This window comes from Euprymna scolopes, chromosome 32 (genome assembly GCF_053919585.1).
Source record: "Euprymna scolopes isolate OS-2025 chromosome 32, ASM5391958v1, whole genome shotgun sequence".
Taxonomy (NCBI): domain Eukaryota; kingdom Metazoa; phylum Mollusca; class Cephalopoda; order Sepiida; family Sepiolidae; genus Euprymna; species Euprymna scolopes.
The window spans coordinates 68,055,711-68,069,613 of record NC_136513.1 but is presented as its reverse complement, the minus strand read 5'-3'; the positions used below and the strand labels follow the sequence as shown (position 1 = coordinate 68,069,613).

Genomic DNA, 13,903 nt, shown 5'->3' with positions numbered 1-13,903 from the left:
AATTGTTGGACGTTCTGGTTGAAAGAAAGAAAGAGATAAGGAAAATAGGAGGATAAATTAATGAATTGTACGTTACAGGTTTATTTTGATAATATAAAAATAGGTAATAATATTAGTAAGTTAATCAAATAATAAATTAATAAAATGGACTAAAATAGACCAACCTACTTCCTTCGACCTCGCAATGGATGCACTTGATGCAGCTGAGGTCACCGACTTAGTAGGCCTTTTCATCGTATACAATCTCACAAAGTTTATCCCCAACAACAACGTGGGACTTTATAGAGATGATGGCCTTATCATTGTTGAAAACTCCAACAAAACCTTATTTGTTGAGGGACATCACGTCCTTACGAAGGATAACCCACTTTTTCTACATATATTAGATATTAAGAGGAGATTATAGATATATATATATATAAATACCCGTTCACATACACCTTTCACGATAAAGATAGAACACAGAATTAGATAGAATCGAGCAATTGCATCGACAACGGACAACACCAGACCCAAAGTGGGTTTCGATGTACTGCATATCATCAGTGACGTGCTCTGACATAGGCGTGAACCCAGGTCATCGCACTCATGAAGTGTGCAATACTGACGACCTAACCATATGGTGATGTCCCTCAACAAATAAGGTTGTTCCGAAATCGTGTCTGGGAAGTCGGCTAATTTCAGTTAATGTTTGTAGATGTGATATTTACTGCCTGCATACCAGCAGTAACTATCTTAGTTGTATGACGCGTTGCTTGTCACATCGTAGAATGTAGAAATGGATAAAAAAAAAATATAAGAATTTTAAAAAATCGAGGCATAGTCCATAGATTGCGCTGTGGCCCATATGGTTAGGTCGTCAGTATTGCACACTTCATGAGTGTGACGACCTGGGTTCGCGCCTGTGTCGGAGCACGTCACTAATGAGATGCAGTATATTGAAACCCACTTTGGGTCTGGCATTGTCCATTGTCGATGCAATTGCTCGATTCTATCTAATTCTGGGTTCTATCTTTATTGTGAAAGGTGTATGTGAACGGGTATTTATATATATATATCTATAATCTCCTCTTAATGTCTAATATATATATATATATATATATATATATATATATATATATATATATATATATAAGAACAAATAGTTAATAAAACATATTAAAAAACACTTTGAAAAAGAGTTAAAAACATATTTAATTTTGAAAAGGAAACACTAAGTAAGTGGATAGTCCTTAATCTGTGTAGTTTCGAAGAAATAATTTCCTTCTCATCAAAGGGTTCGGATTTTGCTTGCAAAAGTATTTGATGACACTGCAAAGATCTTACTTGATAACAAAAAGTGAAGCAAAGAGAATAGGGTGAAGAAAAAGGTGATTTCACGTGAATGGATAGTCTGGTAAAAGGTAAAGTATCCAATGACGGTAAAATCTAAAATTGCAAATCCAAGAAAGTTAGTTAAATTTCCATTTGCGCAAGTAAAGTCCAAGGGAATCGCGTAATTGGAAGACGGTCCAAAATAATCCAAAAGGCCGAAATCCATGGAATAATTCACAAATAGGTACAAGGAAAAGGGGAAAGAATTTCAATAATATTAAAAGAATAATATTAAAAGAATAATATTAAAAGAAAAATAAGATATGCGTTAGACTCATCTGCCGAGACAAGACAAGGCGTAATTTATATATATATATATATATATATATATATATATATATATATTATAAGTGACAATGTCTGTGGGAGGACACTTTTCAACCTATATAGAGGATGGAACAATAAAGTTGTTGCCTCAAAGAAAGCAACATTACAGCTTTATTTGAAAACTTTTATTGAAAAAGTCAATTCAGGTAACTTGATTATGCAGTAGAACTTCAGCCTGATGACCACATCAATATGGGCCCGGAACTGAGAGCAGGCTTTTTCCACAAGCGCCAGTGGGAGTTTGGCGAATACTCAGCGATCAGGTTGGCTTTGGGGTTATGTGTGTGTGTGTGGGGGGGTAATAGTGGTGATGTTCTCAACATATGACCAAGCAAAGTAGTCCAGTGGATTCAGAGCAGGGGAGGAGTTGTAGCACTCCTTCTGAAGACAAGCTTTGGTCTCTTTGGACGAGTGCAGAGTCCTGTTGCCACACGCAGGGTTTGCCAGCAACCATCTGATTGCACCTGGGAATCACTACACTCTTCAACACATCCAGGTACACATTGGTGGTGACTTTCAACATTTTGAAGATGTGAGGTGGCATGATGTGGCCTTCGCTTGAAACCACACCAAAGACCATAACCATAGCCATAAACTTCATTGAGCTGTGCTCTCAAGCATTGAACAACCCGGATTTGCATTTTGAGGTCCTGTTGTCATAACTTGAATCGGTAGAGAGCATGAGTTGTACAGTGGCACATCTCTTATCTCGCTTGTTGAACATTGTGTCACTTTCAGACATGATGGAAGGCTCCTATTGCTCTTTGGATTTGTACACAACAGGCCAAATAGTAGATGGTCTACAACAAAAAAAGTAAACAAGTTTTCATCAAACGGAAATGGAATCATGTCGTCTTTTCTATAGTGACAATTTTATCGTTCCACCCTATATTCAACACATTTTTGATCTACAGACTTGAAATTTGGTGAAAACATGTGGAAATTTTTTTTTAATCGGTTTTCATCCGGAAAAAAAGGCTTCTAAAGGGTCAAAATTGAAAAATTGGTATGTGGGGGGGGTCATTAAATTTTCATCTGTTTGTCAACTGTTTCACGAATGCGCATGCTAGAATCGTTCTCATGACAGATTACTTATGTTAAAAATAAGTAGGCTTGAAAACACTGTTTGATTGCGTGGCAAGCTGGCCTGTTGGTTATCGTACTTGACACTGTTTTTAGGTTTTGGATTCAATCTCAGCTGGAGTATTTTTTTACTTACAAGAAGTGAACTGTTTAGAAAAAAAGCACAATATTCGTATGCACATGTCTCGGTTTCTTTCCGGTTTATTTTAAATTCCTTTGAAAGAAAACGAAGTTTTTTACTTCGTTTTCTTTCAAAGGAATTTAACGTTGTATTTAATACCTACGGTATTTCTGTTTATAATAAACTAGAATTTTGCATTAATTAAAATATAATATTTATGCATATTTTACGACCTGTTAGTATATATATATATATATATATATATATATATATATATATATATATATATATATATATATATATATATATATATATACTAGACAATCTGTGACAGCATCGATGCATTGTAAATAAATCAAGATCATCCTTATAACAGGTTGATCTATTCTTTGGGAGTCGCTACTGAAAGAAAGATTTCGTGTCAGTCAGCAAATATCTTTTTTTTTTAGTTGCTAACACTTCACTCTGATTCGCCCAAGAAAAAATTTATTCTGAAATTAAATTCTTTTTTAATGGCTTCTAACTTTATCTCTGAAAAAGAAAAAAACATTTTTGGTGAATTTTCCAATGTTTAATAATGGTAGTTACAGAAAAAAAAAATTTTTAATTTTTAATTTTAATACATATTAGTTTTTTTTACATATAAATAAATTTAATTAAATTACAGGCGTCCAAAAGTTAACGAACGAGGGAAATTCATTATGAAAAAATAAAGAATCCTTTCAGTATTTAGTGAAAAGCCCCTTGTTTTCAATCACACTATGACGTCTTTTGCTGCAAGACAGAACCAATCGTTCACATGTTATAGGTGAAATATTATTCCAGGATGTTTTTATACATTCCCATAAATCATCAAGATTTTTTTTTTGGGGGGGGGGGTTCTGTGATCTTATCACCAATAATTTTCCAAACATTTTTAATTGGATTCAGATCTGGGCTCTGAGCTGGCCAATCCATAACGCAAATATTGGATCTATTTAGCTCTTCTAAAACTATTTTTGCTTTATGGCACGGTGCGTTGTCTTGCATAAAGATATCAGAATTAGAAAGATTAGGTACCACATGTTCTCTAATCAATTCTCTGTACATTCGGGCATTAACTTTTCCATGAATTCTCACAAGGGGCCAGTTCCTTTTGAAGAGATCATGCCCTATACCATTATACTGCCGCTTCCAAATTTTACTGTACTTTTAACGCACTTAGGGGATAGTCTTTCTCTATTTTTTCTTCTGACATGTGGTCTTTTGTCTGATCCGAAAAGATTAAATTTAGATTCATCAATAAAATGAACCTTTTCCCATTTTTTTTCTTCCCAAAACTAATGTTTTCGGCGAATAACAATCTGGCCTTTTTATTCTTAATAGAAATTAAAGGCTTTGAGCATGGACTTCTTGAAAATAATCCAACTTCGTTTAATCTTCGCGAGATCGTTTGTTGGCCCGAATTTTTCTTTTCAGTCAATGGTAAAACTTTTTTTCTATTTTCAATAATCCGAAAAACAACGCTTTTAGACCTTTTCAATATTTTAGCAATCTCCCCTATGGCCTTTTTTTCATCATAATGGTCACAAATAAGCTGTTTTTCTTGTACAGATAGCCTTTTTCGAATATTCGGAGTCGACATTTTGTTGTCTCTATATAAATAAAATGTACTCATTTTTTCTCGTCTGATTTTGACCTTAATAGGATTAAAAATCAAGATATTTCATGCAAATATAATATGCACAAACGGCAGAACAAAATCTGAGGTGTGTTATAGGCTTATTATTTCTCAAATTCCTCGATAATCTTAGATTTCTATACTTTTTCTGCTGAAAAGTCACGGCCAAAATCGGTTAAGATCAATGGAAGTGGTAAAATATTTTCTCTCTAATAAGTTACTCCTCCCCCTGCCACCACTTAACACCGTTTGGGGATCGTTCACAAGGAACAGTTGAGAAGAGAACACCGGTTTGGCTTCGTAGTTCTTTCACGTGAAGTTATTTAAAATCACTAAACTAAGCTGCAGTGCTCTGTGGCGTAGTGGTTAGCGTGCTGGACAATTCACATTATATTTTCACGTTCGCGCCGACCTACCGTAGTCGTTTTTTTTTTTTTTTTTTTTTTTTCCTAAACAACTGGAATGGACTTTTCTTGGTGGCCGAACTGTTAACGTTGCAGATGTTTTTTTTTTTTGTTTTTTTTTCACACTTTATTTTCCTACTTTTACTCATGACTCCGGGTTTGATCCTTCCTACTTACCTACCATAACATTTTTTAAAACTCCCCCCCCCCCCGTCCCGGAAACAAACACTCGGGCAACGCCGGGTACCCCCGCTAGTTGTTAATAAAATTGTTAACGTTTGTATTAATTTTCTGCGTTCCTAAACTTTTGGACGCCCGTAGTTTAATAAAATTTATTTATATGTAAAAAAAACTAATATGTATTAAAATCAAAAATTAAAAAAAAAATTTTTTTTCTTTAACTACCATTATTAAACATTGGAAAATTCACCAAAACAATTTTTTTTTTCTTTTTCATAGATAAAGTTAGAAGCCATTAAAAAAATGAGCGATCGTTCCTTAACTTTTGGACGCTACTGTATTTCAACTAATATTCAGTTTTATATCATGAATTACATTTGAATTATAAGTTTGCAAATCGATTGTCAAAAGTAAAAATTGAATTTTCTTGAGAACTGTATTATCGCCATTATTATTTATTTAATTTCTTACACCAAATTTGCTGGTTGGTTTTATATATTTTATAAACATTTAATGTCATAACTTTTTTATTAGCCTAGATGTATTGAATTTGTATGTGGCATCTGTTCTTGCAAACCTACGGTACTTTGATGCAGAGGGGAATTTCGGCAGGAATAACGAGTATAAAAGTATAACCTCCATATATATGAAGATAAATATGGAGATATATATGAAGATATATATGGAGATATATATGAAGATATATATAAAGATATATATGAAGATATATATGAAGATATATATAAAGATATATATGGAAATATATATGAAGATATATATATATATATGAAGATATATATGGAAATATATATGAAGATATATATGAAGATATATATGGAGATATGAATGTATATATGAAGATATATATGAAGATATATATGGAAATATATATAAAGATATATATGAAGATATATATGGAAATATATATGAAGATATGAATGCATATATGAAGATATATATGAAGATATATATGAAGATATATATGAAGATATGAATGTATATGTGAAGATATATATGAAGATATATATGAAGATGTATATGGAGATATATATGAAGATATATATGAAGATATACATATGGAGATATATATGAAGATATAAATGAAGATATATATGAAGATATATATGAAGATATATATGGAGATATATATGAAGATATATATGAAGATATATATGAAGATATATATGGAGATATATATGAAGATATATATGGAGATATATATGGAGATATATATGAAGATATATATGAAGATATATATGGAGATATATATGAAGATATATATGAAGATATATATGGAGATTATTCTTTTATCAATTGTATACGTGCTTGTAATGGATAAGTGTTTAATTTCTACTGATAATTAATACTTAGACAATTTCCTTTGTTATGCAATATTGCTAATATAAAATTTATTCAGGAAAAAATAATAAAGTATATACTTACCATATACTTCCTCAAACATATTTATTTGATAAAGAAATGGTATTGTACCAAAGGTGAATTAGGTTTTTGTTTTTTGCTGTATAGTATTTGTCAATTTTTTTTTGTTGTTGTTTTTTTCAGTGTTACTGATTTGGTCTATAATATTTTGTTAAATCTACATAATCAACAACAGATGGTCACCCTTTTCTGGATTTAATTTCAAGGGACAAACTCGTTCACCGTTTTCGGCAATGTGCATAGATATTATTTCACTTTTTCCCACATTCGGTTTATAAAAGTAGAAGTTAAACTTGAGTTAAAAGCAGGCAATACAACAAAATTAGTCCTCGCACGAAAGATCAGGACACAAAATGTTTTAAATAATAATAATAATAGAATAACAGTAACAAATATTTTCGCTGGTGAGGAATTGTTGCAATTTAAAAACATTATCTTTCATCTATCAATTAATGATATAGATATAAAATTTTCAATGATTTTTTTAAAAGTGCAACAGAATGTACATTACCTAAAATAAGTCCATGGTAATTTTTTGATTCAATTTAAATCAAATTTTTATACCTTACTTTGTAAAATTTATAAAAGTGCACTTTGAAGATAAATACATTTCAAATTGAATCCTGTACCTTTATTTTTAAAGCCTATAGTAAAAACATTTTGTTTAACAATTTTCATGCCTTGGATGAAATGTTTTCTAACTTGTAAATAAGATTGGCAAAGCTGAATCTAAGACACAAGTCAGCAAAGATAGACTCAAAAAAAAAATGGAATATTAATTATTGAAAAGTAAAATCATTTACGAATGCAAGAAACGTATTTTGTTTTGTTAAGAACGTTGAATGTAAGATCCAAAATCATAAGGTAAGGAACATACTATATTAACGGAACAAATTATTTCAAATAAGGAAAATGTTTTCAAAGACTAGGCAGATTTCTATGAAAGATTGTATCAGGATAACACTAGAAATGATTACATCACAGACAATTTTGCTTCTGAATAACTGCATTCAATATAAACTATTATAAGAAATTTGAAACGTCATTTGAAGCATTTAAATTTGAAAAAAGAGAAAAAAAGATGATGTTTATTCCGAACATTTGAGAATGAGGGATAAGCCTTTAGTCAAGGTAATACACAATCTTCCCCATGCAAACTGAACAGATTCATTATAAATTTTAAGACAATACACCACATTTACAAATCAAAGTAAATTGAAGATTTATGTGCAGTTAAACAAAATAAGAAGTGTTGGAGTCAGTTATATGATATATTGTATTCTGCAATAAAACCAAAAGAACAAATTAACTCAATGTTTTACTTCATTAAAACCATAAAATAGTGTATTATGAATATCTGTATAAATATCCGTAAGTAACCTACCTTTTCCAAGAACCACCCGGGCCCAAATCCTGAGTCGTCATGTCCAATACGTATTCTTTCCAAATGTCCTAAACATGGACATTTTACAATAAACTGATCAATTCTGAAAATGAGTTAGATCAAAGAAACATTTTAAAAGAATCAAGACTTTGAACCTTTTTAAATGATTTGTTTTAAAAATTATAAAAACAAATATATGAGAATTAGAAGAGAAAGATAATTCACAATAAAATTATCATTTGGAATTTTTTTCTCTGAATAATAATAATAATAATAATAATAATAATAATAATAATAATAATAATAATAATATGCTTAGACATTTTCATGTTTGTATGTACGTTATCGTCCTCCACCATTTTTTTTAAATGAGATTGCATAATCGCTGAAGATACGATGCAAAATTAATTTTTAAATTCTTATGTGATGTGTCCCTGCTTTGACAAAGTACAAATTCGGTTGTGAAGTCTCGCAAGAGATGTCATCTTTTCGTCTCTACTGCCTTTCTTTCATAGAAGAGACGTTTCTAGTCTTTCTATTCTATCGTTATTTTCATTTTAAATGCTGTATAATCACGTTGACATATCAGTTCTCGCCAGATCACCAAAGTTAAGCAACGATAAGCCTGATCAGTACCATATGGGTGACCATTTTGGAATGCTAGGCGCTGTATGTACTACGCCGGGATATAGAAATTCACACATTAGTATCCTGGGAAAGATGCACCCTTAGTCTTGGTTATAACATCTATCTAGAAGAAGGACAATTCTGATGTAAAATCTTAGGTCTGCTATCAACTCTATCCTGTGGCAACTATTGCACCGACTGAGATTAGCAGTTGTATCAAAAATATGGTTGGTTCTACCTAAAGTCTTCACCACTAAAAACAAACCATCTGGGTAGATTTCCAAAAATTTAATTGGTGTGACGGACGTCACACATTGAAATCGACGGGAGTATCATCACAATGCTACACTCGAGTCATTGGTTGCGATTGTAAAACATTCACAGCGGGAACTTGTCTAGCTACAAATGAGTAACTTTCCTTTCATTGTCTATGTGCCTGGAGCAAGACAGAACTTCCATATGCAGAGTTACTATTCAAGCGCTGTTTATTTGTAGAATGCAATACCTTGGGCTACTTCCCAGCTGACTACAGCATAACTGTTTTCAAGTCTAATGTTAACAAATCTTAAACAATTAAATTATGCCCGGATCCATCGTTTGCGATCCTCGTGGTGTTAGTCTTACTATCCACATGACAGAAGCCATTAATCTTTGTCCTGGAGTAGCCTTTGCACCTTGATGAGTGGTAACGCATTAGTAACAATCCCTTGTACATAATAAAATAAATATGTATTAAATACGTTTGAAGACAAAACAACGCATTATTACAAAATAAACATTTATTTTGTTTGAAATTTATATTGAAATTTATAAATATATTTCGAAGGTACACTTCATCATCAGTATGTTTTTCTTTCTTTTTTTGCCATGTTGTTGTTGGAGCATAGAATCAGTAGAAGTCCGTTTGTTGTTTTTACGTGCATATGTGTTTATTTAAAATTGTAAAACTTAGATCTGTATGAAAATAGTATTGAAGTAACAAGAATGCATACAGTAATTTTTTTAAGTAAAAAATGGGACGAAAGCATTCGATTTTGAAAGAATTCATTTTAAAATGGATAAAGTTAGAATGCTTATTTAAACAACACCAAAACTAAATACGTGTGGAAAGTGATGACGAACAACAAAACAGAAAATTCCCTAACGTATTATCATATAGATAATGTCAATAACTGCGTTACAAATGACATTCAATTGTACACGTATGTAATATAAGTAACTAGGTGGAAAAAGAAACAAATGCAAATATCCATCATCTACAAAAACTTTCCATTTAATAAAGTTTAATAAATTTTATTCTTTCACATGCCAACTCATGTATAATTCTTACAGTTTTAAAATTTTTTATCATTTCATAAGATTTTTATTCCTAAAAGCTATAAATTTCTGCAATAATGTCATAAAATATATAGTTTAGGTGAATTATAATAAAAAAATGTTTTGCAGTCAATATTCACCTTCCTCGTTGAAAATTATTTTTCCCATTTTTTAATCGACGTTCTCCAGAATTGGAAAATTCTCCAAATAAAGTAATAAAAACAGATGCATCCGTTCCAGCCCCTTTGACATTCCCAGTATAGATGGTAACGTCATAAATGTTATCTGGAAAAAAAAAAGGGAATTTTAAATTTTTCATTTGAGATGATCATCTAATTAGTGTAAGCATCTTGAACAACTATTTTTATCAAAAATTTAGTTTGCAGTTTGGAGTACTCCAAAAAAGGAGATCATTCTGATAATTTTTACGATTTTTTTTTTTTTTACTTTATTACATTAGCAGACATTACACATTTAGGATTAAACTGCCAGGTCTGTTTCATGAGATGAGACTGAATTAGGATCTCAACCACGATCCTGGTTATTCTCATCTGCTACCCCCAGACTTAGGGTTAATGATGAAGAGCAGTTTTTCTTCTTCTTCTTCTTCTTCTTCTTTTTCTTCACATCATCATCAACACCATTACCACCACCACCACCACCATCATCATCATCATGAGGTATCAATATTAACATGACATGACTTCAGAAATACTTCATACAATATTGAGAAGTCAAGCATAGCTAACAATTTGGCCCATCCTTATGTTGTCAGGTGCAGGTATACAGTCTCATAGCTGATTTATGTACTTATTATAATTTGAAAACACTTTGTTATAGTTTTGAAAATATTTCAAATACTGAATAAAAGTTTTTGTATAAAATGAGAAATCTTGTTTGAGTAATTTGTTAAGCAGACGTATGATGTGCATTCTCTCTATTTTACTACATTTATAAATTAACTTTGCATGTGTCTGCATGTATGAGTTGTCCTCACAACTACGTGACTTGCATATTGAATTAATATTCACATTCCTGTAAATTGGGTTTCATTGTTCCTAATAATCGTTTCGAAGGACACTAAATCGAGCAAACAGTTCCTGAAGAAAAATTATTGTAAACTGATTTTGTTATTTTTGTAATGTTTTAAGGTCAATTTTGGGGATTTTCTAGAAATTTGAGTTGACAAAGGAAGCAACTTAGCCAGTTTTTTTTTTTTTTTTAAGTTGCAGTTGAGTTTAATATATTATTCGAAAATTAACTTAAATGAACTTTCTCAAATATTTCATGCGTATATGTTGCAGCCAGGATATAAAACTGCAATTCATGAATGTAGCAAAAAAATTGAATAAAATAAAATTGAAAAAAATTTTTAAAAAAAGAAAATCTAGGGTAGATACAAAAAAAACAAAAAAAAATATGCTTTTATCCCAAATATTGCTTTTTATAAAAAGAAATCTGCTTTTATCCCAAATATTGCTTTTTATAAAAAAAAATCTGGATTGTGTTTGATATAAATACAAAATGGAATTATTGAAAAAGGAAAAGTTTTGGGAATGAGTGATTTACCTTTCCTCTTAGAAAAAGGATTTTTACTTCCAATGAGGTTTCGACTGATGCTGCCACCTTCCTCATCCAGGGATAACCATTTTCCACAAGGAAAATAATAAGGAATTTTATTACCTTTTACGTTCGTCACGACAACCTGTTGAAAATAAATTATTAAACAATAATATTTGATTAGTTTGTACCATTCTGGAGAAGCAATATCGGTTTTATGATTCATAACAAAAAAATGGATACGAATTTTTTATAATAGTCACAAAATTATTCATGATTTCGGTTTCCTGCCTGTTGAGGCAAGTTCATTGTCTGTTCATTGGTTTCTCCAAATCGATAACGATATGGAAATCTACCAAGTCGCATGGTGTTCTTTGTACAGATTGAATGTTTATTGTTTTTTAAATTGAAGCTGTTTTAATTCCTTTTCAGCACAGTTAAATTAAAAGATGTTTCTCTGTAGAAATTTGATATCGTCTGTCGTCTATTAATTCATCTTTAAACTCAAATGAACCTTCTGTTATAGCCTACCTTAATTATAATGGAGAACCGATACCATTCATCATTATCTCTATCTCTATCTCTACTATTATATAAAAGTCACTTTGTGCGCATGTGTGTGTGTATGTGAGTTCCTTCCTCATAGGTTCCGAAACGTCTGAGCCTATCTTTTGCAAATTTCAGACAAAGGTAATTTATATGTCTGGCAGTATTCTTAGATATGTTTTGTAAAGAAATTCATCCGATTAGTATGGAAAATCTAAAAAACATTTGACTCTAAAAATAATCTTTCTTTCTTATAGATAAAAAGAATAATTTTTACAGGGGAATATTTTACGTTACACCGGCCAAAACAGATAATAAAATCTCAGCAAATTATTTCTTCTTAAAAAAACAGAATTACTGCCATCTGGAGATATATCTAAGTGTTGGCACATTCGACTACAGATCGAATGATTCCGTGTACCTTACCATTTTATTTTTAATTTTTTCTTATTAATGAGTTCAATTTATGATTAAAAAAGAGGTACCATTTAAAATTGCCACAAATCATTTCTTCTTTTGCATATTTTAAAACTAAACATTAATCAGAAGTGACATTTCCAGGGCATTCATCGTCAAGCCCAAATATCAGCTGTGTGATATTGTTAACAAGCACAGACTGAATTTGATGAACTACATTATCATTATTATTATTTTTTTTTTTTTTTTTTGCGAATTAATCCACTGAGAAAATTATTCCTCGTAATATATAATATTCAATAGAAGATTGAAAAATACATACGCAATTTGCCTAAATTAAAATATCATATTTAAACGTATTGTATGACCGGGCAATGCTGGGCGTCCAGTTAGCATTATAATAAGAAGAGGATTGTGTTATGGTTATCTATGCCGACTGGAGAGGGGGTATTCCGGGTTAATTTGCATTAAGATTCTTTCTCTCTCTCCCTCACTTTCTAGTAGTTTTTTATGCTATATATGTAAAATACTTGTAGATTTATTGTTTGACTTTCAATTGAATGAGTTTAAATGGTATCCAAACAATGAATTTTAAAAAACAATTTCTAAAGATTTTTCCAAAAAATTGCATACACAACTTAATAGAGGATACTTATTTTTATTGCATTCAGACTCTTTATGAAGACGTTTTTATTATTTATTCCGGTCAAAAGCCACTCAAAGACTCATTAATACTTATTAATGAGATGAATGGATTGTCAATTGAATGATAAAGTTTAAGGTTGTTTGCACAACAACCGAGAAGGCTAACTTGTTTGTCTCCAACTTCACTTTGGACCTAGCAAACCATTCTCTCAGAGACTTTCCTTTGCAGACAGAAACCACACTGATGATCTGAAAACACTTCTTCCCAACTTTGTGATATTATAGAAACTGCAACGGCATATGGACCGAATCTCATTCCGACTATACTATTAAAAAAATGCTCCACTGAGGTTGCCCCAGTTCTCTCCAAACTCTTCAACAAATGCCTCACCGAATCTTACTTTCCTGGCTGCTGGAAAATTGCTTCTGTGGCACCAGTTTACAAGAATTCGGGCTAAAGAACTGACCAACTAAATTATCACTCAATTATTCCCTCTCTTCAACAAAATCTTTGAGTCCTTAATTAATAAAGCACTAGTCCATCACTTCGTAAATAATACACTTCGTTCCAACCAACAGTATATATTTAGGCAACCTCATTCTACTGCAGATATCCTAGCTATAATCTCTGAACATATATACCATGCACTGGATATGGCAAGGGAGGCTAGGGCAGTAGCCCTAGATATATTAAAGCCTTTGGCAGGGTATGGTACGATGGTCTTCTCATGAAAATTAAATCATATGATACTACTAAACGAATACTTAACATATAATAAAATCTTTATTAGATAAAAGAAAAATCCAAGTTGTCCTCA

The 13,903-nt window shown here is 31.3% G+C and overlaps 1 protein-coding gene across 1 annotated transcript in view; it reads right to left on the bottom strand.

Moving 5' to 3' along the window:
• The window catches only part of LOC145256408 (lipoxygenase homology domain-containing protein 1-like), a 798,046-nt gene that overhangs the window by 596,471 nt on the left and 187,672 nt on the right, over window positions 1-13,903 (bottom strand). The window contains exons 9-11 of the mRNA XM_080115275.1: window positions 11,487-11,622; window positions 10,058-10,202; window positions 7,974-8,076 (exon numbers count right to left, since the gene is read on the bottom strand). Coding sequence (XP_079971401.1) covers window positions 7,974-8,076; window positions 10,058-10,202; window positions 11,487-11,622 — 384 coding nt within the window. The remainder of the gene's footprint in view (window positions 1-7,973; window positions 8,077-10,057; window positions 10,203-11,486; window positions 11,623-13,903) is intronic.